We start from the raw sequence: 26,152 nt of genomic DNA on the forward strand, positions 1-26,152 counted from the left end.
TTAATTTCTCTCAGCCTCAGTCTCCTTATCAATAAATGGGAATAAAGGCCCTTCCTCGTGAGCGTGGTGAGAAGGAGCCCGGAACTCTGTCCTGCCCACACACAAGCTCCCTGTAGAGTCCCCAGAGGGCAGACTCTCGGTGCCTTTTTTTATTTCTTCGTGAGATGGGGAAAAGTGGGACATTCGTCTGTTTGCAAGTAGAAAGGTGATGGTTCTGTGCATTTATACTCCAATGGTCTGTCTCCAAGATGGTTCAGAGTCAGAGATCTAAAATGGCAGATTGAGGGCTCTGAAATAGTCCCTTGGGAGCCTCAGTATTAGATGTTGGAAATTTTAAAAAATATACTTGATGTGTGATTAGAAAGCAAGCCTTTTGCCAGTTCAGTCTGGAATTTGGGTATCATTTTAATGCATGGAATGTGTATTTAAATAGTGTTTGATTGTTGGCAGGTGTGTTGACCCATATATTTATATGTGGGGGAAACGGAGGCATTGATTTACCCCAGGAGGCTGAAAATAGGACCCTGAATCCTCATGTCCCGTTCATCCATTTTAGTAAACTTCACTGCTTCGCTGGGGCACTGCGAGAGATAGGTGTGAGGGGACACGTGGCCTGCAGGAAGAGGGGAGAAGGGAGCAGTTCATTAAGCGGGGCGTGGGGAGATGGGCAAGCTGTTCCGCTGGTGCAACTTCTATGAAGGGCAAGTTGGCAGTGATGTATCAGAAGCTTAAAAATATGTATCATCTGTGACTCAGCAGTTGAATTTTTAGGAAAAAATAAAGATGTGTTCAGAGGTGTTTGTTCAAGGATGTTATCCCATAGTTGTTCATAGAAGAGAAGAAAAAAACGGGAAACAACCTAAATGCCCAACAGTAGGGGAGGTTAAATAAATAGGAATGCATTCAAACCAGGGAACCCCAGGCAGCTGTGAATTATGCTACCAAAAGTTATTTACCCACCTGAACAGATGTCTCCTTATATACATGTAATAACGTGATGATAGCTCACAACATGGCATTTGTCATGTGCTGGGCACAGTCCTAAGCACTTTCTGTATGTTAACTCATCATAATAACAACCCTATGAGGTATGTGCCGTTATTTCCTCCCTTTAACAGATGAGGAAACTGAAGCACAGGTTAAGTAACTTGCTTAAGGTCACACAGATGGCAAGTAACTGGCTGAAATTTGCACCAGGTTATCTGGCTCCAGAGTCCAAAATACGTTTCAGTTTAAAAAAGCAAAAACCTTTTTTTCAGTGTATAGATTATTAGCACTGAAAATGAAAGGAGATAAGCAAAAATGTTAACAGTGTTTTCCTCTGGTTACTAGGATTGTATGTGATTTTTTATTTCTTTTTGCTCTTTTGCTTCTCTGACTTTTCTCAGTGAATGTGTATTGCGTGAAATTCAAGTTCTATTTTTAAAAATGAAAAATGAACAAATGTACAGGGGAGAGTGCTAAGTGCTGGGGTTCGGATGAAACCAGAATTCCTACAGGAATTCTGAAGGAGAGCTGAATTCCGGGGTTGTTGGGAGGGTGTGTTCTTGGAAAACTCGAGAGAGGAAGAGTCATTCACCATGGGTATTGAAGTTGGCTTTCCATGTTTATAGGGAAGAGGATACAGACAAAGTGAGTAACGCAGATGGGGCTGCAGGGTCGTGGGGTGTGCGTGTGTGTGTGTACAGGCGTGCTAGGCTGAATTATGGCCCCCAAACATACTCAGATCCTAATTCCTAGAACCTGTGAACGTTACTTTATATGACAACAGAGACTTTGCAGTTGTCCTTAAGTTAAGGATCTGGAGAGGGGGAGATTATTGTGGATTTTCCAGGTGAGCCCTAAATGCAACCACATGTGTTCCTGTAATGGGAGCCAGAGGGAGATGCAGCCACAGGCCACAGAAGAAGAAGGTAATGTGACGTCTGCAGCAAGGTGCTTCACTTGCTCCCACTGCTGGCCTTGTAGATGGAGGAAGGGGGCACGAGTCAAGGAATGCAAGGAACACAGCTCTAGAAGCTGGAAAAGGTGGGAGAACACATCCTCCCCCAGAACCTCCAGAGGGAGAGTGGTCCTGCCAATGCCTTGATTTCAGCTCAGGGCCACTGATTTGGGCTTCTGACCTCCGGAAGTGTAAGACATTAGACACGTCTTGTTTGAAGCCACCAAGGCTGTGGTGATTGGTTAGAGCAGCGCCAGGAAGCCAGTGCTGGGGTGCCTGCAGATCTGACCCGGTGCCTCAGCCACCGCAGAGGCTGGCCCCGTGGCCGTAGGCTTGGGGTCTGGCAACCTGCTTCTGATCAGGCCCTGGCTGTTTGACCTTGGGCTGAGCCCACAGGATAGTTCCGAGGATCAGCCGGGGAGATCATCATGACACTGTTTTGTAAGCACGAGAGCATCACCCACCCAAGCATTGGTAGGATGTGAGCTTCTGCTCGCCTGCCACAAACCTAGTCTCTGTGTCATAACAGAAAAGCTTTCATGGCACGCCCTTCCCCTTTCCTTAATCCTCAGGTGCTTTAAACTCCAAACCACAGATGAAAGGTGTGCTCCAACCAGAATGGCCATACGTCTTAAGCCCCGTAACCAATACCTCTGAGGACTGAGATGTGTTTTCAGTTCACGTGTTGGGGGCAGTGCATGGAGGCACTGTGTGCCTGGAGATGCTCCGGTCCTGGGCAAGTGGGAATCCTGGCCTGTCCCACCCGAGCGTACCCCTGCTCCTCGTCCATCAAGTGAGTGTTCTAAGCCCACTGCGCCCAGAGCCCTTGCCAGCTCCAGAGTGTTTGCTTTGGAGACAGACATCATATGTGAACCCAGCATCCTGGGACAGGGCAGAGAGGGACAGTGGTCAGCGGTGGCCTGGAGGTCCCCTGCAATCTGAAGTGGTCACCCAGGAGGACCACAGGCCGCAGAATGTTCTGGGGCTCCTTTTTACCATTGCATCTTCGGATTCACCTGATGGAAGTGCCTGGGTTGGAAAAGGCCTGAACTGCCAGGGTGGACCGTGGTGTTGCCATTCAAGTGTGGTAGGGAAGCCCTGCCTCCAAGCCCATGAGCCCTCTGACCCCACGCCCAGGCCTGGCTACCCTGTGTGACTGCCAGACAGGTGGGTGGGTGCTGGGCTTTGCTTGGCCCCTCTGGACCATGCAGGTGAAAAGACCTTAGATGTTGTGTTAGGTCTGGTGAAAAGACCTTGCAAGTGACAGGAACTGAACTTAGTCTGACACAAAGAAGGGAGACTAGGGTGTCTATGCAGCACAGTGGACCTACGGCCACTGAAGGCCATCAGGCTCTGTTTCTCTCTCTCCCCCACTCCTATCAGTTCCATTCTTTGGGTTGGTTCGGCCCCAAGTCAGTCCCTTCCTCGTGGTGGCAAAATGGCTGCTGACTCACATACCATCCTCCTGATAACCCCAGCAAAGAGCTTCTCAAATATTCCAGCAAAGGCCTTGCCCTGATTGGAACCCACACCTCTCCCTGAACTGTCTCTGAAACCACATGTAGTGTGTCCACTTGGTTGCCGCACCCCGCTCCTACCTCTCCAGCTGTTCCTGCACACTCTCTACTGCTTTCTCCTCATCTCCTTTCTCTAGGGCTCATCCTGGGACCGCTTCTCTGTCCTCACTCACTCCCTAACTGACCTCATCTAGTCTCATGCGTCCAGACATCGTCTGTGTGGTGACGTCTCCAGTCCCAGACTCTCCCCTGAAGTGCAGACTCTTATAACCTGCCATTTGCAGCCCCACCTGACTCAGGTCTAAGCCAACCGCCTGGGCTTTCCCCCCACCTCTTTTTACCAAGGTCTTCCGGACTCATAAATGGCAGCTCTCTCCCTCCAGTGGCCCAGGACAAAACCAAATCACCCTTGACTCTTCTCTCTCTCATACCCCACAGCTGATCCATCCGCAGCTCCCCCCTGGAGCTACCCTCAGAACATACCCAGAACCTGAGGACTTCTCAACACCTCCACAACGGCCGTCAGCATCTCTCTCCCGGATTAATACAGTGACTGGTCTCCCTGTTTCCACCCTCACCCCCTAGGTCTGTTCTACACATAGAACATGGAAGGAAATCCTATCACATCATCCCACTGCTCAAAACCCTCCAAGGCATCTCACGCAGGAAAAGCCGGAGTTTTTCTAACAACCTTTTAGACGAAACGTGATCTGATGCCTCTGCTCTTCCCTCTTGGGCCTCATTCCTCCTTGTCTCCCCCAACTCACTCTGCTCCAGCCACGCTGGCTTCCTCACATCCACCTGAACACGCCAGGCAAACCCCTGCCTCACAGCCTTAGCGCTTGCTATTCCCTCTGCCCTGAGCGCTCTTCCAGGCATCCACAAGGGCCCCTCCCTCACCTCCTCCACGTCCTTGCTCTGGTCACCTTCTCAGTGAGGCCTGCTCTCACACCCTGTTTCAGATCGCAGCCCCCAGCCCCATGCTCTTTCCCTTTCTGTGACATTGCTTCCTTGCATGCACCTGGCATGTCTGACACACTGTATATTTACTTAGATTTGTTGATTGTTTGCCTACCCCTTCCCCTGAAAGTTCCACAAAGGTAGGACTTTTTGTCTGTAATGATCAACCTTTTATCTCTGGTGCCTAGAATAGTGCTTGACACATAGTAGCTGCTCAATCAATATCTGGTGAGTGAATGAATGAATGAAGGAAGGAAGGAAGGAAGGACTTAGGCCTGGGGCACTTGGCCGCCCCTGGCCGCCCCTGGGGGTGTGGTCATCCCTGTACCGCATGGACTGAGGATGGGGCAGGGGTGCCATTTCCACAACCAGGTGCTGTTATGAGAAGAAATGGCCTGGGGTTGAGCAGGGCCCCCCTTCTGCAGACATCATATGTGAGGCAGGAAGACCCTGGGAGTTGCTTGGAGTGGGCGCTCCTCTGCCAGGTGAGTGTGCCGTTCTTCAGAACACGAGTGCGTGAGGCAATTCAGAGGGAAAGGGGGCTTTCCAGGAGAGAAATAGCCAGTGAGAAAGCTGCCCCTTCGGCCTCTCTCTCTCCTGCAGACCACGTTGCAGACCTCCGAGCTGGAGGAGGCTTGTTGCCTCGGCTTACCCCTTTGAATCTGGCGCAAAGATCCAGGACAAGCGTATCTTTGTTTCTGGAACATTTGCCAAATTAGGCAAAGATACAGGACTGAACTGAGGCACCTGTGTTAAAGAAACTTGAGAATTTGTGGCCGAAAGTGCCAAACTGAGCTTTTTAACTTTTGGATGTGGGTCCTAGTTACTCGTGTTGATGCAGTTACTGTGTGCTGGAAGGGGCTGGTGCACTCCCTGAAGCGAGGATGCTGTTCAATGCAGAGAGGAGGCTGTAGGCTCTGGATCAGCCCTAGAATTTCCCTGTGTCCCCTTGGGCAAGCCCCGTCCTGTTCCTTTTCTTTGAGTTCCTTTAGCATGTTAGGCTGGGTCTCCAAGAAAATTGTCCCAAGTTTAGATTAGCTTCAATGACATGTGACAGAAAACCCACGATAATAATAGATTCAACAACAAAACAGAAACGGACTCACAGACATAGAAAACAAACTTATGGTTACCAAAGGGGGAAGTGGGGGGAGGGATAAAATAGGAGTTTGGGATACACAAAGTATAGATACGTGCTATTATATATAAAATAGATAAACAAGGACCTACTGTATAGCACAGGGTATTCTACTCAATACTCTGTAATGACCTATATGGGAAAAGAATCTGAAATATATATATATATATATATATATATATATAAAACTGAATCACTTTGCTCAAACCTAAAACTAACACAATATTATAAATCAACTATACCTCAATTAAAAAATAGATTAAACAAGATAAAAGTGTGTTTCCCTCTTTCATAAGCAGAGTCTAGAGATAGGCCATCCAGAATTATGACTTCATGATTCTCAGGAACCTAGACTTCTATATTGCCACTCTGCCACCTTTAGTATCCAGCCTCAGGGTCCAAGATGGCTGTCAAGCTCCCACCATCACATCTATATTCCAGCCAGCAGGAGGAAGGAAAGGTTGAAGAATGACATGTCTCCTCCCTTTAAGAGCACTACCCCAAAGTCACATGCTTCCACTTACATCTAACTGGCTGATTGCTGTCACATGGTCATAAATAGGCTTTGTTCCCATTGTCTACCTGCTTGTCTAAAATTTGGGAATCTATTAAGAAGAAGAAGAGAACAGGTACTGGGGGACAATTAACAGTCTCTGCCCCAGTAGGACTTTTTACTGGCTCCGTACAGAAGCTGCTCACATGGAGTGTGTTGTTGGGATTCCAGTTCTGTCTGCCCTTGCCCTTGGTCTGGGGATTGGAAGCTTATTATGTCTGCATTTATAGCAATTTTTTTTTTTTTTTTGGCGGTACGCGGGCCTCTCACTGCTGTGGCCTCTCCCATTGCGGAGCACAGGCACCTGACGCACAGGCTCAGCGGCCATGGCCCACGGGCCCAGCCGCTCCGCGGCACGTGGGATCTTCCCGGACCGGGGCACGAACCCGTGTCCCCTACATCGGCAGGCGGACTCTCAACCACTGTGCCACCAGGGAAGCCCCTATGTCTGCATTTAATACCTGGAACCACGTGTGTACAGAAACAGAGTTCACACATTGCTGCTGTACCTCAACAGAAGAAAGTTTTATAAAAGAGCTATGTTGGGCTTCCCTGGTGGCGCAGTGGTTGAGAGTCCGCCTGCCGATGCAGGGGACATGGGTTCGTGCCCCGGTCTGGGAAGATCCTACGTGCCGCGGAGCGGCTGGGCCCGTGGGCCATGGCCGCTGAACCTGTGCGTCTGGAGCCTGTGCTCCGCAACAGGAGGGGCCCCAAGAGTGAGAGGCCCGCGTACCGCAAAAAAAAAAAAAAAAAAAAAAGAGCTATGTTATGGCAACTCTAAGATGCACCTTTTTTTTCATAACATCTCTAAAATACAGTCTCTGTTGGTAAGTTGGGCACCAGGACTACTGTCCTTGCCATCACATGTACACCAAAATTTGCTGCTTGGAGAGAAATCCTGGAATCAGTAGTGGAGCACTCTTGGGAAATGCTGCACCACAGATGATCTTAATGTCAGAGGAGCTGGGACTTCATGGAAAAGCATAGCCAGCAACAACTTCAAGACGGAGTGATTCGGAGGCACTGGACCTTGAATGTGAAGAAGTTTTAGGAAGACCCAACACAGTTTATTTCACTTGTATTTTCCTTTTTAAGAATTTACAAGTGTTGTAAGCAACTATACTTCAATTAAAAACAAAAAAGAATTTACAAGAGTGCTAGATGCTTTTAAAAATTTGGGTCTGGGACTTCCCTGGTGGTCCAGTGGCTAAGACTCTGCACTCCCAATGCAGGGGGCCCAGGTTCGATCCCTCGTCAGGAAACTAGATCCCACATGCCGCAACTAAAGACCCCACATGCTGCAACTAAAGACCCCGCATGCCGCAGCTAAAAGATGCCACATGCTGCAACTAAAAGATCCTGCACAGACGAAGATCCCGCGTGCTGCAACTAAGACCCAGCACAGCTGAATAAATAAATAAATATTTTTTTTAAATTTTGGGCCTAAGTCTAAAAGAATAAAATATTAAAAAAATAAAGTAAGTCCCCAAAGTTCTGAATAGTAAGAACTCATCATGTGAGTAGCAGTTCTGAAATTACTTTGTGTGTATACTAGGAGTGAACAAATAAAAATATTGGGGATAATGAGAACCAGGTTTCTCATTGTGGAAGAAAAACAATTACAATTAAAGAAAGGGGGGAAGTTAGAATAAACTGAGAGGTGTTGAATTGGAATTAGAGGTATCAGTATAAATTCCAGACTTTTAATAGATATACAGATACATAGATATAGAATGTGTGTGTGTGTGTGTGTGTGTGAGTGATTGAGGCAGAAAAAATGCAAGGTGAGTTTGGAACATCATATAGGGCTAGAAAATTAGAAACAACTCAAAAAAATGATGGGCGCGTGGTGAAAGGACCCAAGAGCCAGCTTGAAGGAACTCCCAATGGCCAAATCTGGGACAATCAGAGCAATAAAGTAATAATAGAGATTGATTATAACCCATAGAATAAAATAAGTAATTGAATAAATAAGTAGATGGAGAAGAAAAGACAGCTCTTTTTCTTCGAGGAGAATTCCAGTTAATGTAGAAGAGATGATGGAAATAGAAAATTATCGTTAAGCAAATACCACAGTAATAACTGTAGGCAAGCATCATCCATGGTTGCTAAAATTAGTGCACGAAAGTATGATGAGAAACAGGATGTCTGCATAGTCTCAGAGTATCTTCCCACAAGATACGTACTAATTACAAAGGGAAAAATAGTAACTTTATACTGGAGAAGCGTGGCAGACACCACCTCAATCGGGTGATCAAGCTTAACATCCCCAATAATAAAACAGATTGACATCTTGTAACCCATAAAATGGTACAATGACAAGGGCACATCTCTTCTGCTGTGTTCTTACTAAAAATGCATCACCTTGGTCTAATCATCAGAAAACAACAGACAAACCCAAACTGAGGGACATTCTACAGATTTAACTAATCAGTATTTTTCAAGTGTCAACATCATAAAAGACAGACTGAGGCACTGTCCCTGATTGGAAGAGACTGCATGACAACTCTGTGCAATGTGGCATCCTGGACTGGGAGACTATTGGGAAAACTGGTGAAATTCATCTCAGGTCTGCAGATTACTTCACCATATTGTATCAGTATTTTCTTTCCTGGTTTCTCTTAATTGTATTAAGGTTCCGTAGCATGGTGACATTAGGGGAAGCTGAGTGAAAGGTATATGGGAAGTTTCTGTGCTTTGTTTTTTCTTTGATTTTTCTAAATTTGTAATTATTTCAAAATAAAAAGTTAAAAGGTAGAGGACAGTATTATGCCTTAATTTAATTGGCAGTGTTTTTCTCTTCTTTTGGTACATAAAATGTTAGTGTCAGCTATGAGCGATGGTATCTTAGGTTTGATAATGTCTGCTGTGTAGAATAAAGTCTCCTTTTAGACCCTCCCAAACCCATGTCCTTCTCCAGAGGTGAGCATTACTGTTACCCTGATTCATTTGAGGATTTAATTTGCAAATATATGTACCTGTTTGGTGCATGTATTTTTTACATAAATGGGGCTTATTTATTTATACTTATTATTCTGTGGCATTCCTTTTTCTCTTAACTGCATATTTTAGAATGCTTTCCCTATCTGTTTGAGTGGAGCTGCCTTAATTTTTAAATAGCTGCATGGTGCTCTGGGGTGTAGATGTGCCATGGTTTATTTAACCATCCTCCTGACATTTGTTTGGGTTGTTTTCAGCTTTTTCCTGTTCCAAAGAGTGCTGCAGTGAGCATCCCTGTGCACAGCCTCTTAGTGTTTTTCTTTAGGATAAATATCTAGAGATATAATTGCAAAGTTGATAGATGTTTGCATTTTTACAAACTACCAACCCGCCCTCCAGATGAAGGTGAACCCACTGCAGTTGAGCCAACAGTGTGTGAGAGTATGTGCTGTTTCCCCACAAGCTCACCAACCCTGAATGTTACCAGTCGTTTAATACTTTGCAGTCTGGGTGAAGAAGCATTCCTTCACTCCATCTCATTCAACAAAAACATATCAAGTGTCAGAAAATATTAACAATCGTTTTCGTCATTATTGTTGTTGTTGTAGGGATGTGATAGGGAAAGGTATTTCAGGCAGAAGGAATGGCATGAACAAAGGCACGTGCTTCCTGTGGGTAGAATGGACCTACTGTGCTGTCCCAACCCTCTGAGGTAAGGGTCGGGACAGAGAATGATATGAGGGGCCAGCTACCCGGAGGCTCGAAACCCTCTACATAGCACAGTTGGAAGTTGAGTTTCTGATTTCTGGGGTCCCTGAGTTCTGGGGCTTCTTTTCAAACCACAGGGCTGGCGTGGTGTGGGTGGAAGGACCTCAGGTGCTCAGGCTTGAACGTGAGTCGTCTGCCTGCCCTTAGCGACATCGTTCTTAATCTGTGGCGCAGACCCCTCCCCCAGGGCAGAGCTGGCCAAGCCAGGTTGGCTCTGCTCCCTGTTCCATTTGCTTGCGGCTTTTCTTGTAATAACGGGACCTTATAATCAGGACTTTCAGGAGTGCACCATCCACAGGGCATCTTGGACCAAGACCTTGACCATGACCTGCCAAGAGGCCCCCTCACTCCTGTGGTTAAAAAAAAAAAAGCCATTCCACAGCCCTTCCGCTTTTACAGTTTGGTTTCTCCCTGTCCCACAAGGTCTGGTTCGCCTGCATGTGCTAACTTTACCCTGTTGATGTCTGGCCTTCCTTCGCCTTCAGCTCTTGCATTTCTTGGTGGGACAGGTCTGGGTGTTTTGGGGTGGGGAGCGATGCTTGGCTGGGCAGCACTGTCCTCACACAACCTTCCACGCCTCTGACTCCCGGGTACTAAATGCTGTAGGAGCCCCCAGTGGCTGAGACAACCCAAAATCCCCACGTGTATTTCCAAACGCCCCCTACTACTGCTGAGCCGCGCTCCCACTCAACAGTTGCTTTATTCCATAGGTTGTGTAACTGCCACTGATCGATTGAATTGAAGCACTTACTGACAAGGCTCAGGAATGATCATAGTAATTGTTTATAGTTTTAACCCTAATAAGTGTGAGGGTTCACGTGGCCCAGGATAGAATCACGTTTAAAGAAGCACGAATCAGCAACCAAAAGTAATTGAAAAGCAATGCAGTTCCCCATAAAGAATCCACCCACGTTCACGCTGCTCGGGAGCTCCTTTCTGTCCCCCAGCCAAAGAGCCCGGGCTTTCTCTCCCTCATCCCTTTCCCGTCCATTTATTGAAATATCAGTGGAGCCTCCCTGCCAGCAGGTATGAACCCTTCCTTAAATAGGAGACAAGAGCAAAAGAAACTGCAGAGTTGTCTTAAGGAGGCAAAGGAAGGTTAGGAGGACCCCAGTCACTTATGTTATTTTTGTCCCATCCAAATGGGTCCAGAAATCTTCCATTTAAAAAGCATGTTTCTATCTGTTGTCTCTGTTGTACCTCAAAGCTCTCTGAGGTGGGCAGAGGAAGGCTACTGCTCCCATTTTGCAGGTAAGCAATCCTCTTAGTGATCGGCCCAAAATAAAGCTAGGCAGTGAGTGATACAGAAGAGATCCCAGTGACTCTAGGCTGGACCACCGAGAAGCTGAGGGCTGGAATTCACCCCTGGCCCATTTGGTTCTAACACTCTGTGTTGCCTTTAGAGAATCTGGGATCAAGAGGGGGAAAAAAGGCAAAGTGAAAAGGTCCCTTGCTGTTGCTTCACAGACCCCCGGGATCTCGCACCCCATTTGCCTTTTGCTCCCTGATTCCTGACAAACCTGACTCAGGCTTCCTTGTGGGCGGTTGATAGGAATCTCACGCTCTCTTTTATTTATTATTTTTGATTTTTCTGAACTTTATTTTATAGCAATTGTCATGATTAGAGAAGTAAATAACACATTTAAAAACCTTCTCAGGGGACTTCCCAGGTGGCGCAGTGGTTGAGAGTCCGCCTGCCGATGTAGGGGACACAGTGTCGTGCCCCGGTCCAGGAAGATCCCACATGCCGCGGAGCGGCTGGGCCCGTGAGCCATGGCCGCTGAGCCTGTGCGTCCGGAGCCTGTGCTTCGCAACGGGAAAGGCCACAACAGTGAGAGGCCCGTGTACCGCAAAAAAAAAAAAAAAACCTTCTCAGGGCCAAGGGATGCCAGAATATTTACAAACACATTCACGCTCTTTTTCTGAAAAATTTTTTCCGGCTTTATTGAGATACAGTTGACATATAACATTGTATAAGTTTCAGGCATACAATATACTGATCTGATGGGAATCTCATTTTCTTGTAACATCATCTAGCTGCTTTTTTTAAAATCATAACTTTCTTAGGAAGAAACTCGTCTGCCACCACCCTGTGGGAATGTCCCCTCCGGCCTCTGTTCCCGAGCCCCACATCACCTGCTGGGCCCTGGGCTGTCCCTGTTTTCCACGGGCTGACACATCTCCAGTTCTCTGGATTATGAGGTTTCTCTCTGCAGCCCCCTTCCCCGCCACCCCCTCATCACAGCCCATCTGTCCCTGCGCTGCCCACTCTCAGCCCTTTTAATAGAACCGTCCTTGGGGAGGATGGTCTCCACTGTGGTTTCATAACAGGCCTGGGAGAGGGCGGGGACACCCCAGTGCTGCCAAAGCTTTTAGTTGAATTCAGTATTCAGGGGGGTTGGCGGCTAAAAAGGCCCTAATGGGAGAAGAGTTTTCCAGGGTGGCCCTTCTTGCAGCTCCCCACCCGGATGGATGGATGAGTGTGCACATGTCAGAAAGGGTGGAAGAGAAAATGGGGGAGAGGGGAGAGGACGCCTTTCTAAAAATACAGCCTGTCTGCGTTGTGTTAGCTGGTTTCCCCAGAAGCCGCTGGGAACTGAGAGCTCCAGCATGGCACTAAGGTGCAGGGACCTGGGTATCTGGGTGGGCAGGGGCCTCCCTGCCTGGCCTTTTCATGCTGGGGACAAGGCTTTCCCAGGGGGGCTGCACGGCTCTGGATTAACCTTCCAGGAGGCCTGAGTGGCTAGCGGCTCCCAGCCCAGCCCCAGTACATCTCAACCCAGACTAGACTCAGGAGGGGAACCCCATGCGATTACAAGGCGCCGTCTATGTTAGCATTCTGGAGGACTGGTGCTCCCTGCTTCTGACAGGATGGAAGGAAGCCCAGGCAGGGTCTGGAGCTACGACCTGGTCTCAGGACCTCCCTGCCACAGCAATGGGTTCCATCCAAGGCCATGTGCCCTTGGGTCCCAGGAAGCCACTGCGCTGACTCCCCAGTCACTAGGGCTTCCACGGGGAGAAGCCAAAGGAGCAGGGGTGGGCAGGGCGGGGGGGCATCTTCTGACCAACCAGCTAGTGGGACTGTCAGCCTTTCAGGGCAGAAGGGAAAGTCTGAGGGCTTCACTCTTGAGAAAGACTAAAAATAGAATTGGGAAGGAAGGGAAGAGGGGTGGGAGGGAGGATGGGAGGAAGGATAGGAAGTCATCCTTCCATCCTTCCAGGTCAGGCCGCACTTCCCATCAGGGTGAAATCTAATAGTGCAGGAAAGTGTACCTTGGGAGATGTGAAGTGCTTTGCAAGAATAAAGAGTTGTTAGTGATCTACAAACGGTCTTTCCTAAATATTGTTTTTTCCTGATTTCAGACTGTAGACCCTAATTTTCAGTCCTTCACCCAGGGATAATGCCTGTTAACTTTGTGAAAAGCCTCCCAGGCTTTTTTATGGAACTATTCATATTTCTCATAATTTGGATAATACTGTATGTTTTATAACTGCTTTTTAAAAAAATCTATTACAACACAGGCATTTTACCATGTTATTAAATAATCTTTTACAAGTTATTTACCCATAGTTTGTCTAGTGCCCTACTTATGGACATTTCGCTTTTTTAGCTTGTTTTGGATTTTTTTTTTTGGATTATAAATGGCACTGTGGTGAGCATTCTTACAGATAAATCATTAGGTGCCATCTCTGGTTTCCTTAGGAAATTTCTCCCAGGGAGAAGATTGCTGAGTCCAAGAGTAAGAACCTTTTAAATGATCTTAATTCATTCTGTAAAACTGCCCTCCAGAAAGACGTACCGATTTATACGCTCACAAGCAGCGTGAGAAAAATGCCAGTTGGGGTGCATCTTTGCCAGCACTGCAAGTGTTGCCAATTCCATTGGCAAAAAAAAAAAAGAAAGGATGTCTTTGACTTCTGGTGAGCTTGAACATTGTCCCGTGTATTTACTGGCCAGTTGTAATTCTTCTGTGAATTTCCAGCTCATCTCCTTGCCTAGTGTTTCTCTTGGTGCACTATGATTTGTGCCATCCTGAAATCCAAGTGAGGAATGGCAGTGCCAGGCTAGACAGACAGATTGTGGGGTCCTGGCACCCTCTGTCTGCCTTCCCCCACCACTGGATCCTCCAAGCACACGCGTGCACATATGACCCCTTCCTCTCCTGAGGTTCGGAGGCCCGGGGTCTCCCACGAACACGCAGCCATTAGGGTCTGGGCCCCTCTGCCTGGAGGCTGTGGGTTGAGTGGTCACTGTGTCATCCCTCCCTGCTGGTGGTACATCATGACCAGCACCTTCGATGTCACTCTGCCTGCCACACTGCCAGGCCCGCCCTTCTGCCCTCTCAGAGCCATCCTCACCCAGGCCTGTCCTTCTAGGCACTCAGGACAGCCCTCAGCTCTCTTCCTCTGTGTCCTCCCGGAGCCCACTGTCCACTTCTGACCACAGGGCGCTTCCGACCCTGTGTTTGGCTTCCCCACACTTGTCCCTCTGTTTCTTAATAAATGCAGTTTACTTGAACTTATTCAAGGGTCATCCTGTATTGTGTCGCCTTGCTTTTCTTTTCCTCTTTTTCTTTCTTCCTTCCCTCCATCCTTCCTCCCTCCCTCCCTTCCTTTCTTCCCCCCCCCGCCCTTGCTTCTTTCTTCCTTTTCTTTTGGGGGAGGCAGGGAACATGTTTTAACTTTTAAGACCAAATAATACAATGACCTTCCCTGAGCCAAGCAGGCGAGTCTTGCAGACGGAGCCTTGCTGCCCGGGTGAAGCGCCGCGCTGGGCCTGCGCTTGGGAACCGGGGGTCCGGGGATGGAGGGATCGGTGTGGTCCCCGGTGCCCCTGCCCCAGCCCGGGCTTGCGCTGTCCCCTCCGCCCGCCAAGAGAGTCCGAGCAGGGCCCAGGCGTGCCTGTCGCAGCAGGGCCCAACCCTCGTCCTCGCCTTCCCTCGCTAGGGCTCCTGCTCCACGACGGGACCATGGCCGGCCTGCAGGAGCTGCGATTCCCCGAGGAGAAGCCACTGCTCCGGGGCCAGGACGCCACTGAGCTGGTGAGTCGCCCCTTCGCGGTCCTGAGGGCGGAGGGCGCCACCTCGTGACCGAGAAGGAAACCGCGCGCCTTCCCTTTAGTCTATTTTCTTTTATTTTTTTTAACATCTTTATTGGAGTATAATTGTTTTACAATGGTGTGTTAGTTTCTGCTTTATAACAAAGTGAATCAGTTATACATATACATATGTTCCCATATCTCTTCCCTCTTGCGTCTCCCTCCCTCACACCCTCCCTATCCCAACCCTCTAGGTGGTCACAAAGCACGGAGCTGATCTCCCTGTGCTATGCGGCTGCTTCCCACTAGCTCTCTGTTTTATGTTTGGTAGTGTATATATGTCCATGCCACTCTCTCACTTTGTCCCAGCTTACCCTTTCCCCTCCCCGTGTCCTCAAGTCCATTCTCTAGTAGGTCTGTGTCTTTATTCCCGTCTTACCCCTAGGTTCTTCATGATCTTTTTTTTTTTTCTTAGACTCCATATATATGTGTTAGCATACGGTGTTTTTCTCTTTCTGACTTACTTGACTCTGTATGACAGACTCTAGGTCCATCCACCTCACGGCAAATAGTCTTGCTGATGGCTAGGAGATGGCCCTCCATCCCGTGAGCCACCCTGAGAAGCCTTGTCCCCGCCTTGGGAGAGTTCCTGGTGGGCTGAACGCCCACGCAGCTAAAACCCAGCCAACCTCGCTGTGGCTTTGGCTGTCTTTGAGGCTGGGAGGCTCTGTAGAAGAGTTATTCCCATTTTAGTGATGAGAAAACCGAGGCACAGAAAGGTTAACTCACTTGGCCAGGGTCACACAGCTCTCGGGGAATGAGGCCCGTATTCAACCCCTGGTTGTGGGCGGCTGTTGAGCCCCAAGAGGGTCCCCGCTGGGCAGTGCTGCCTCCAGTAGGGTCACGATGCTTCCCCAACTACCTGGGCCTTTCATGTCTGCAGCCTCTCTTTTTTCCTCATAAGCCCCTGAGGTATGAGGGAAAGTATTACCAGCAGTGTTTCCAGGAGCAGTGGCATCAAGGCATCTGAGGTTGTTATTTTATCCCAAAGGGCCCTCGTCTGAACACCAGGCGTTAGATTTCAGAATTAGCTCTACCCACGTTTTCCTTTTTTTTTAATAGCATTTTTAAAAAATGTTCTTAATTTTATTTATTTGGCTCCGTTGGGTTTTCGTTAATGTGAGCAGGCTTTCTCTAGTTGCGGTGAGCAGGGGCTGCTCTTCATTGCGGTGCTCGGGCTTCTCATTGTGGTGGCCTCTCTTGTTGCGGAGCATGGGCTCTAGGCGCGAGAGCTTCAGTAGTTGTGGCTCGCGGGCTCTAGAGCGCAGGCTCAGTAGTTGCGGCGCACAGGCTTGGTTGCTCCGCAGCATGTGGGATCTTCCCGGACCAGGGCTCGAACCTGTGTCCCCTGCGTTGGCAGGCGGATTCTTACGTTTTCTTGTGGTAACACCCAGCACAGCTTCCCTTTCCCTCCTGCAGGGAAAAGCTATGGGTCCATTGCTCATAGAATTCTGGGGCATCACGGCTGTAGGTCCCTGCTGGTTATGCCGCCCAGCCCCCCTCGCTTTACAGGTGGGGAAGCCAGGAGCCCAGTCCCTGGATCCTCGGCACACCCTTCTTTGCTCTGCCCCAGCCTCCCAGATTCTCCCTCCAGAAGGAGATAAGCCCAAGAGCTGCTGAGTTCCACATGTTGGGACAGAGTGGCTGTCCAGGTGCCAGGGGCCCAACCACATGAGGCCAGCAGTCTTGTCCCCGAGAAGGGTACAGTCTTCTTTTTTTTTCTTTTGCCCCGCCACTTGCGGGATCGTAGTTTCGCCCGCCCCCGCCCCCGACCAGGGATTGAACCTGGGCCCTCAGCAGTGTGAGCACGGGGTCCTAACCACTGGACCACCAGGGAATTCCTAGGGTGCAGTTTTACTTTTAAAACAGAACCTCAAGTTAACTTATGAGACCTGATTACCTGAGGGCAACCCCCAGGAATGGTCGGGGAACAGCTGGTGAGCTGGACACTTGGTAGACTTTTGATTCTAATTCTACTTCCTCCCTGTTCCAAGCCCCCATCATCTCTTGCCCAGGTGCTCCCCGCTGGTACGGGTGTGCATCTGTGGGCGGCACAGAAAGCTGAGGGCACCTTGGCCTCGCATGTTCTCTTCCACTCTTCGCCTCGGCACGGCAGCCCCACCCGCCTTCCTTCTGCTTCAAGGAGCCTCCCCACTGGTCTCCTTGCTCTGTACAACCTTGTAAACTACATCGTGTCATTCCTGGCTTTCTGATGTGTTCCGTTCACTTGTTCCAGCCCTTCCTGAGTCCTGCCCTCGGCTTGGTAAGGCACCCTTGTATCCTAATTATAGATTTCCCTTTTTTGCTTAGACTGACCAGATTTGATTTCTATTACTGGCCACCGTCCCTCCTGAGGCCTGTTTTTAACTATTGTTCTTGGCTTTGGTAAGGTACCCCCGTAATTTTATCCTTTTTGCGTAAACTAAAAATTCCACACATCATGTCACTTTTCTGCTTCCAGCTGGCCAGTGGCTGCCGTAGCACTCGGAGTTGCAGCCACAGTCCTTCCCGGGGCCCAGGGTGTGCTCTGCACCCCCTCCCCCTGCTGGCTCCTATCCTGTCTCCCAGGCTCACTGCTCTTCCTCGAACAGGCTGGTCATATTCCCGGCTGTTTCCTCTGCCTGGGACACGCTAGCCGCAGGACTCTTCAGGGCTGGCCCTTCGTTTTGTTCAGGCTCTGCTCAGATGCCCCCTCCTCAGGAAGGCCTTCTCCGACCACCGGCTCTAATATTGACACCCGCACACCCTCCGGGCCTGGCACTTAGGGCTCTCGGGCTCTGCCCCACAGGCTCCTGGAGCAGAGACCCTGTCCGTTTGGTTCCCCGATCTCCCCAGTTCCTAGCACAGTGCCTGGTACACAGTAGGCTCTCAGTAAAGACTTGGGTCGGGTGGAAGCTATAGATTGTGATGCAGCTCAGAAGAAAGAAGTTTTTCAGAACTCTCTGAAAAGTCCCTCCTCCCCACAAACAGCCCATCTTTCGAGGCATGCGAGCAGACACCAGCCTTCTTGTGAGGGCGTGGTGGGCCGGATGGTGGCTCTCAGGGACCCCTGCACTCATCACCAGGGCTCAGGGGTAGGGGGCTGCCTGCTGGTACGGGGTGTGCAGCTGTGGGTGGCACAGAGCGCGCAGGGCACCTTGGCCTCACACGTTCCATGCCTGTCTCTTCCACCCCCCACCTTGGCAGGGCCCCTCGCACCCCTTCTCTGCCCAGCCTGGCCCAGCACCTCGCTGCCCCTCCCTCCCTGAGCCCCTTTGACCAGCCCCCGGGCTCTGCCTTCTTCCTGCTGCATTTGGTGTCTCTCACCTCATCCCACCTGGACCAGAGTTGGCTCCCCTGCACGATGGTCTGCGTCTCAGTCCTCCACGGAGGCTGCGAATCCCCAGCTGAGTTTCTCTCCTTTCTCGGGTCAGCACAAGCCCTGTAGACCTGGTCACTGGTCACATCTGCTTTTCCCAAGGCGGACTAATGGCCCCATCCTCAACCCCCCAAAATCCTCCTAGGTGCTCCCAGTGTGGCCTTTCCAGATTTCAGTGACAACTGGTGCAGTCCTGTCTTGAAGCTCTGCCTCGCTCTCTGCCTCCCTCTCCCAGGCGGTTACACCCACGGACAGATTCCCCTGTCCAGCTGCACGGGACAGAAGTGCCAGTCCTTTTCACTTTTTAAATCTTCCTCAGCCTCCCAGGTGCAAATTCCCTGAATGCACTGAGGAGCAAATACTTCCACACGGTTACCCACCGTCCCTCCGCCATTTCAGACTCGCTTGCTTCTGGAGTCTTTGCCTGGTGTGTCCAGGGCTCCGTGGAAGAATCATTGATTCTCCCCATGCCTGCATCCCCACCTGGGTCTCCTTAGGCCGCTCCTGGGCCTGCTCCCCTCCTCTCAGCTGGGCCCTCTCGCCCACCGGTTTTCCTTGGAATGTCCATGTGGTTCCTCCCAGGCCTCCAGTGTCTCTGGATTGGCTTGTATTATGCCTGCTGTTTCTTGGTTTGGGGTCCTGCCCATCTGAAGCTTCCCATCCCCATGAAAATCTCCTGCATCTCTTTCCCTGGCCCCCCCTCGGGCAAGGTCTTCCAAGGTAAGAGGATTCATTGATAACCAGCCTCGACCCTTTCCCCCAGACCCCTGCCCCCTTCCTTGGAGGGTCCAGGAGTGGCCACCATGCTCTCCTCCCCTCCCCAGGCAGAGCCCCCAGGCCCTGGAGGAACCAGGAGGGGAGGAGAGCCATTGTTGATTTCATCTGAGAGCTGGCTTTCCTTTTTCGTGCGAGAGCCTCTAGTGCTGTCTGATTTTTTCCATCACCCCTCCCACTCCAACTGCCAGAATGCAGGTGGGTGAAAACATCAGGTTCGCTGCTTTTCAATGTTTTCCTCCCTGCTCCTGTGACTTGGGTTCATTTTCCTCCTTGTTGCACCTAGTAGCCCTGCCCTTCGCTCGCTGTCCTCCCATAATATCCTGGTTCTCGTCTGTCTCATTTATCCACATATGTATTCAGTAGCATCTGTAGCACAGAGTCCAGTGCAGCAGTGCCAAGGAGAGAGTGACTGCTCTCTGTGCCCCTTGTTTAATCCTCACAGACACTGAGGCTTGGAAGCTAAGTGATCTGCCCACAGTGAGCAGAGGAGAGCAGAGAGGGTTCTAGACAGACACAGTAGAAGGCAGGGCAGAGGCCCCAGATCTCTGCTCTTCCTGGATATGTGGGATCCCCCCATGAGGTTCCTTCCCCAGACAGGGACCCAGGGCGGGTGTAGAGTGTCTGAGGGCCGCCGGGCTGCATCAGGGAGAGCCTGGCAATGCAGACACGTGGGGTTCAGGCCCCCATTCCTCCACTCTCCGTTTCTGCCACCTTATAAACAGTGGGTATATGTAAATCGTGCTCCCCTCATTCATGAAGGTAGACTTGTTCATCCAGATCTGTTTGTGTTTGAGGAGCCTGGTCCATGCCAGGCTTTATGCTGAGAGCTGAGTCAAACGTGGTCCATACCCTCCCGGGGCCTGCAGTCCAGTGGGAGGGATGGGCACCAATCAGAGACTCACACCAGTCACCATAAATGAGCCTAAAAGCAGGGGATTTTGGTGCTTTGAGAGCATGAAGCAGGCAGGTGTGGAAAGGTGGGAGCAGCTACTGCAGAGGCCCAGACAGCGCCTTTGTGCAGGTCAGAAAAGCCCCCTTCTCCCTCAGCTTCTCCATCCCTAAAGTGGGTGTGATAGGCCCGCCTCTGTGCTTGTGCCCTGATGGGCGACCTCAAAAGTCATCTGTGGGGACAGCGGGCAAAGTGCTGAACAGCAAGAATTTGGGGTCAGAGATTATTCCATCACTTTCTAGCCATGTGCTTCCATCTCTCTGAGCCTCACCCTTCTCACCTGTAAAGTGGAAATCTTCACGTTTTCAATTAATAGGTAAAAAAAAATTAACAGGTAAAATCAATGTGTTTAGCTGCTCGTAGCCTCATCTGTCAGGTACTAAATGGCCTGATGCCCGGCGCTTGGGAAGCCCTCTGTCACTTTTGTTAACGTTAAGATAGACTGGGGAGGGAATTCCCTGGCGGTCCAGTGGTTAAGACTCTGTGCTTCCACTGCAGGGGGCCGGCTTTGATCCCTCTCCTGGGAACTAAGATCCCACATGTCGCATGGTGTGGCCAAAAAAAAAAAAGATAGCCTGGGGAACAGCAAGCGAGTCTGCTCAAGGCAGAGCCCCTGTGGCCGCCTGCCTTCCCTGCCTGGCCCAGCCTGGGGCCTAACGAGCCACCCCCTCTGTTTGCCTTGCTTTAGGAGAATTCCGACACCTTCCTCTTGGCTGTGGACACAGACTGGAAGGTAGGTCTCTGCTCAGCCTCCCCAGATGGGGACCAGCTGCTGGCTGGCCCCTCCCCCACCCAGCCTGTTTCAGAGGAGGGTCACAGCCCTTCCACGTGCCCCCAGCCTGAAGCCACAGGGACTGGGCACTTGGAAGCCTCCAGGACCACCCCCACTGCTCACAGTGGCTTTGCCTCCCTTCTGTCCCGTGGAGAAATGCCCCCTCTCTCCTTGAACAGGACAGGGAAAGGAGGAGAGGTCTGGGGGAGTGAGGATGCTGTCATCTGAATCAGCACTTTCCTCCTATGAAAGCCAGGTTGATGCTCTGAAATAGCTCCTGTTTCCATGGCAACAGTTGCCCGGGACAACCATGTCCTCTTTAGTTTGATGCCAGATTCCCTGTGAAACTGAAATCATTCTTTGTTTTTATTTCTCTGCATGATGATTTCTGATTTTGCTCACTTGGCCAACCATTCCTCCCCTGTGAGTCCCATAGTGGCCGTTTATTTCGGCGTCTCAGAAAAGGAATGACAGCAGACACAATGGGAGCCTCACAGGGCTCCAGGGCCCCGCTGGCCATCATAACCTACTGAACAAAGTCAGACTTTTCTGGGACCTTCCTCCTGGCTGGCAGGAGCTAGCCCCCAGGCCACCATCCAATTTGGGTCAGTCTCCCAGCCCCGTGACAGCCTCAGCCTCGTGGTCTGGACGCAGGGGTGACGTGGAAGGAGGGGTGGCCCGCCGGCTCCTCTCCCAGGCGCACGGAGCTGCAGCCAGGATCTGAGGATCTGGATACGAACTGTGCTTTTGACCCTGGGTCACCCGTCCTTCAAGGACGCAAGCAGAGGCATCAGAGTGGCCCTTGGGCACATGCTCTGGTCTCCTGGGAGCACCAGCTCCAAACACAAAGGCCTCTGGAGCTCGAGAAGACAGGATGAGGCCTGGGGGAGTGGGGAACTGGAGGCCGGGGAGGTGTCCACAAGGTGTCCCAGGCCCAGCCAGAGTTCCCTTTGTCCTCCCTGCTCCAAATGAGGGCTGGAATGTGTGAACAAACAGACCCTCCTCCACAGGAGGGGGCTGCTGAAATAAAATCCAGAGCAATCAGCCCCTGCCCGACACTGAGTGGGGCTCACTGGACGCCAACGGTGCTGACTGCCAGCCCCCAAAACACACACACCCTGGGAGGCAGATTGGAGGGTGAAATAGGTGATGAGAATCCTGGGGTCCCCTGCACCCATCTGCCGGGCCCAGACTAGGGTGGTCACCCCATGTGTGTGGGACCTTGGTTCTCAAGATCCTTTGCTTGGTAAAGTGCAGCGTGTGTTGAAAGGTGCCTTACTGTGTACTCTGGGTACACCACACAGCGGCTGCTTTTTCTTTTAATTGTTTTTTCAGTAAAGCAGCTGCCAGGATGGCCCTTGTCTGGGCCAAGGCCTGGCAGGGATTTTATCCTGCTCAGTCCCTTGCCTCAGTGGGCCCAGCCAGTGGGGGGAGGCAGAAGGACAAACTAGAACTAGGAAGACCTGGGTCCAGGTCCTGGCCCTGCCACCTGACCTCCAGTACAGGTCACTACCTCATTTGTAGAGTGAGGCAGGCAGCTCAGCCCTCCCCGGGTGTTTGCAGGGTCGGGGTTGGTGCCCTTGGGCTGGGCACTCAGACCCTGGGCTGTGACTAGTGGCCACTAGAGCCAGACTGCCTGCGTGTGGTTCCTGGCTCTGTACCCACTGGCTGTGTGATGTTGGGCAGGTTGCAGAACCTCTCTGTGCTTCATTTTCCTTGTTTGTAAAGTGGGTGTTCAGAGGATAAAATAAAGTAACATGTGCAAAGCATTTGGATGGAGTATGGCACGTGGGAGATACGGTACTAAGCATTTACTACTCTTAATGTGACCTCAGGCCCGGGGTGCTGAGCTCCACTGCTTACTAGCTGAGTGGGAGAATTTACTTCTCTGTGCTTCAGCACTTCATCCTGTCTCATAGGTTTGTGAAGATTATGTGTTACCCTTGCTCCCTAAGGCTACCTGTGCAAGCAGCTACACTGCTTTTCTACCATTTACAGATGTGGAGGCTCAGAGTTGTTGACTGACTTGCCTGAGGTCACACAGCAAAGACTAGCAGGGTTTGGCTAGCAGGACCTGAGCCTGCCTTATTCAGCCACAACTGTACAACCTCCAGGGAGGAGGCCAACAGGTTGGAGAGACACACAGATTATCCCATTTCTCCCCTGGGCAGGCCTGGGAGAGGCCTGCATATAAGCCTGCATATAGGCCACTACATGTACTGATGTATGAGTCTTTTCTTCATCCTAGCAGCTCTGTGAGGAAGGCACAATTCCTATTTGACAGTTGAGACCAAGGCACAGAGGAGTTTAAAAATCTTGTCCAAGGTCACCCAGCTAGTGCGTGGGGAAGCTGGAATTTAAACTCAGGTCTGTGGATTTGAAACCAGTGAGCTGAGCAGAATTGGAAGGCCGTGGCTTGGGGTGGGCAGTGTCTGAGATCTCCCAGGTCCAAGGGTGGGAAAGGCTACTCAGAGGTTCAGGTGGGCATAAGGTTGGATGGGGGGACCATGAAGGGGCAGGGTTTTAGTGGCAGAAAGGGTGGGAGGCCACCCCACCCTGCCCCTCTTCCAGAAGCATATGGGAGGATTTTGTGGGCCTGTCTGCAGACAGAGCTGTGCTTTTGCACACCACCTCAATTGCCAGAGCCTCTGCCTGTGCCGAAGTGGCTGCAGGGAACAGGGAACATGGACAGAACAGGAGGGGCTGGGGGATAGCCCATTCCACACCCCGGCTGCCCTGGGAGACCACAGGCCCCCAGCACTCTGCACTAGGCCCGCAGTGCGAGAGGTCAGAGAGGGGCAAGGAAAGTTATTGATGCCCCCCAGGCAGAGGACATGGCCAGGAATAGCATACGTGGCAGGGGCTGGCCAGGTCACTAGGCACCCAGAGATGGGGAGGTGACCACCTTCCCCCAGGGCAGCCAGCCAGCGTGCAGGGCTGTCGGCACAGGCTGGGACCAGTGGCGTGTCCCCTCACCAAAGAGACAGAATGGGGGCACAGGGGCCCACACCCCTCCCTCTCTCTGTTGCTCTTGCTTCTCTCAGCCCTTGGGCTCCCTCCTCTGCTCCCCTCCCTGGCCTATTTCCTCTCCTTCTCTGCTCTCCTTTCCCTGCCCCTTCTAATCTCTTTACTCTGCCTGCATGTCTCTGGCCAGCTCCACCCCCAAATCTTGAGCCACGTGACCTCCAGCACCTGTCCTGCTGCTCAGGACAGCGGGAGGCGGTGGGAGGCGGCTCGAGCATCCTGCTCCCCAGAGACTCGAGAGCCAAGCCCCAGGCTGGGTGGCCCCAGGAAAGAGGGCTGGGTGTGTCTGGGGCAGGTGGGCATGCCCACATGGACAAGCTGCCTCCCGTCCCTCCTCCTGTCTCTAGTGGCCTCCAGCCCCTTTTGCAGGGTGGGGGTGGGGGAGGGCAGAGCTGGTGTGTGCTCACCATCTCCCTGGTCCTGCAATCTGCCCAGGCCCCCTGGCCCCAGAACCCCCATTTCCCCAGCATGAGCAGGCGCTGGGTATACATGTGGGCAAAGTGGGGGCTGCCCAAGGGGAGACCCTGGGGGTGGAGAAGGAGCAGTCCCCTGGAGTAGGGTCATGACCCAGGTTGCCCCAGGCAGCAGTGACTCCCCGTATCCCCTCAAGGTTAAGGGATCTAGGCCTTTCTGACGTGGAGGCTGGGCTTGGGGCGCTCTCGGGCCCTCCCTGCTCCCAGGGTATGGGTCAAGGGCTCTGCTGTCTAGGGCATGCCTGTGTGGTCCACCCTGCCCTGCTTCGGTGTGCTCGTCTTTGAGAGGCTCCTGTGTGCCTGTCACAGGGCACACCTGTACACGTGGCCTCTTGTCTTCCTAGGACCCGTGTGCAGCTGCTGCTGTGAGCCTCTGTGCTGGGGGTGGGCCGGATGCAGGGGCTGGGGACCATCAAGACTGTCTTGCTGGGGGTGGGAGGAGCAGGAGATGGGGTGAGTGAGAACCTTGGAAGCCAATCAGAGCCAAGTTTGTCTCCTGAAAGCCAATCTGGGAGCAGGGGCTCCGGGTGAGCGAGTGGCTGCTCAGAAACCCCGCAGGGAGGAGGGGCCAGCCCAGGGCCCCACCCCCCCGCCACCCCCTGGCTCTACATATAAATGGCCCGGGAGCTGTGCCCCGTCATAGAGCCGCTGGTCTCCTACTTGCGTTGCCCCCTCTCTCTGGACTCTGGTGACTCAGGCCTTTGTTTGCCCTTCCTAGTCGAGGCGGGTCGCCTCCCTCAGCAAGATGCCGGAGTGCTGGGATGGGGTGAGTGCGGAGTCTGGCGGTGGCGAGGCGGGCGGGGAGGGAGGGGATCCCTCTACCTCTGTCTGGTGGTGGTTCTGCCTTCAGTCGCCTCCCCTTGGGGGTCACTGGGCAAGGCCAGCGGGTTCCAGGCACCCTGGTCTGCTGCAGCGGTTGGGGGTAGCTGCTGGTCAGGGTCCACAGGGGACGGCGGGGAAGGCTGAAATCTCTGCACAAACTGGAACGGGCTGTGACTTGTTTGTAAGCCTGCATGGATCGGTGTGTAGGCATGTGTATGTCCCACTGACGGTGTGCCCTCCGCCTGGCATGTGCCCACCTGGCTCTGCCTGGCGCCTGTGACCACCTCAGCCCTGTGGAAGCTGTTCCCTGCGTGTCTGTGCCTGCAGACACCTCCTGACCCTGCGCGGGTTGTCTTGGTTGTTTGGGGGACTGCAGGGTGCTAGTCAGGCAGAAGTAGGGAAGTCTGGGTTATGGTGTTAACTGGTCCGTCAGGCTGGGGTCCCTGAAGGGAGAAGGGGGTCGCTGCGCCTTATTTTCTGGGCGTAGGAAGGCAATGCTGGAGGGATGAACCTGCAGGGCTAGGGGCCCCGGGGGGACCAGGGTGCCTCCTTCTGCCTGGGGGCAGCAGGTGCCCAGGCTCGGTGCTGTTCTAACTCCAGGAGGGAGAGGCAGGGGTACACATACCCCTCTACCCCGTAGCCTGCCCTGCCTGCCCTGCCGGGTCCGGAGGCCATGGGGCCGACCTCTACCCAGGCAACGACGTCAGCGCCTACCCGCCGCTGCAGACCCGGTCCTTGAATTATTGATGCGGTTGATGGTAGGAATCCAAGCAGCCCTGCGCGCTCGGAAGGCCCCCCCCTCCCGCAGCGCTCAAGGTCACGGATGAGGGGAGCCGGACAGGCAGAGAGAGAGGACATTAGAGCCCCCTCCCTTGCTGCCGCAGTGCCTCGCGCTGGCGCCCACCTGGAGGCGGGGACGGGCTCTGACGTCACCAAGAGCCAATGAGAGCCCTCGGCCCTGGGGATCGGGGGACTCAAAGCGCATCTGGCTGCGGCCTTTGGGGCGCCCCTCTTGGGGACCTTTGGCCTCTATCAGGATTACCTGGATCTGAACTCCTGGG

General features: G+C 52.0%; 1 protein-coding gene across 10 annotated transcripts in view; it reads left to right on the top strand.

Annotated features, from left to right (window-relative positions):
• The window catches only part of NDRG4 (NDRG family member 4), a 105,798-nt gene that overhangs the window by 67,813 nt on the left and 11,833 nt on the right, over positions 1-26,152 (top strand). For 4 of the 10 annotated variants that reach the window (XM_060132099.1, XM_060132097.1, XM_060132096.1 and 1 more), the window contains 3 exons: positions 14,766-14,860; positions 20,689-20,733; positions 24,988-25,035. In XM_060132099.1, coding sequence (XP_059988082.1) covers positions 14,789-14,860; positions 20,689-20,733; positions 24,988-25,035 — 165 coding nt within the window. In that variant the 5' untranslated portion in view covers positions 14,766-14,788. Of the gene's footprint in view, positions 1-3,897; positions 4,045-14,765; positions 14,861-20,688; positions 20,734-24,987; positions 25,036-26,152 lie in introns of those variants that run through there. The other 6 variants (XM_060132102.1, XM_060132101.1, XM_060132100.1 and 3 more) reach the window with 3 other exon arrangements.

The sequence above is a fragment of the Lagenorhynchus albirostris genome, chromosome 19, assembly GCF_949774975.1.
Source record: "Lagenorhynchus albirostris chromosome 19, mLagAlb1.1, whole genome shotgun sequence".
NCBI classification, from domain to species: Eukaryota; Metazoa; Chordata; class Mammalia; order Artiodactyla; family Delphinidae; genus Lagenorhynchus; species Lagenorhynchus albirostris.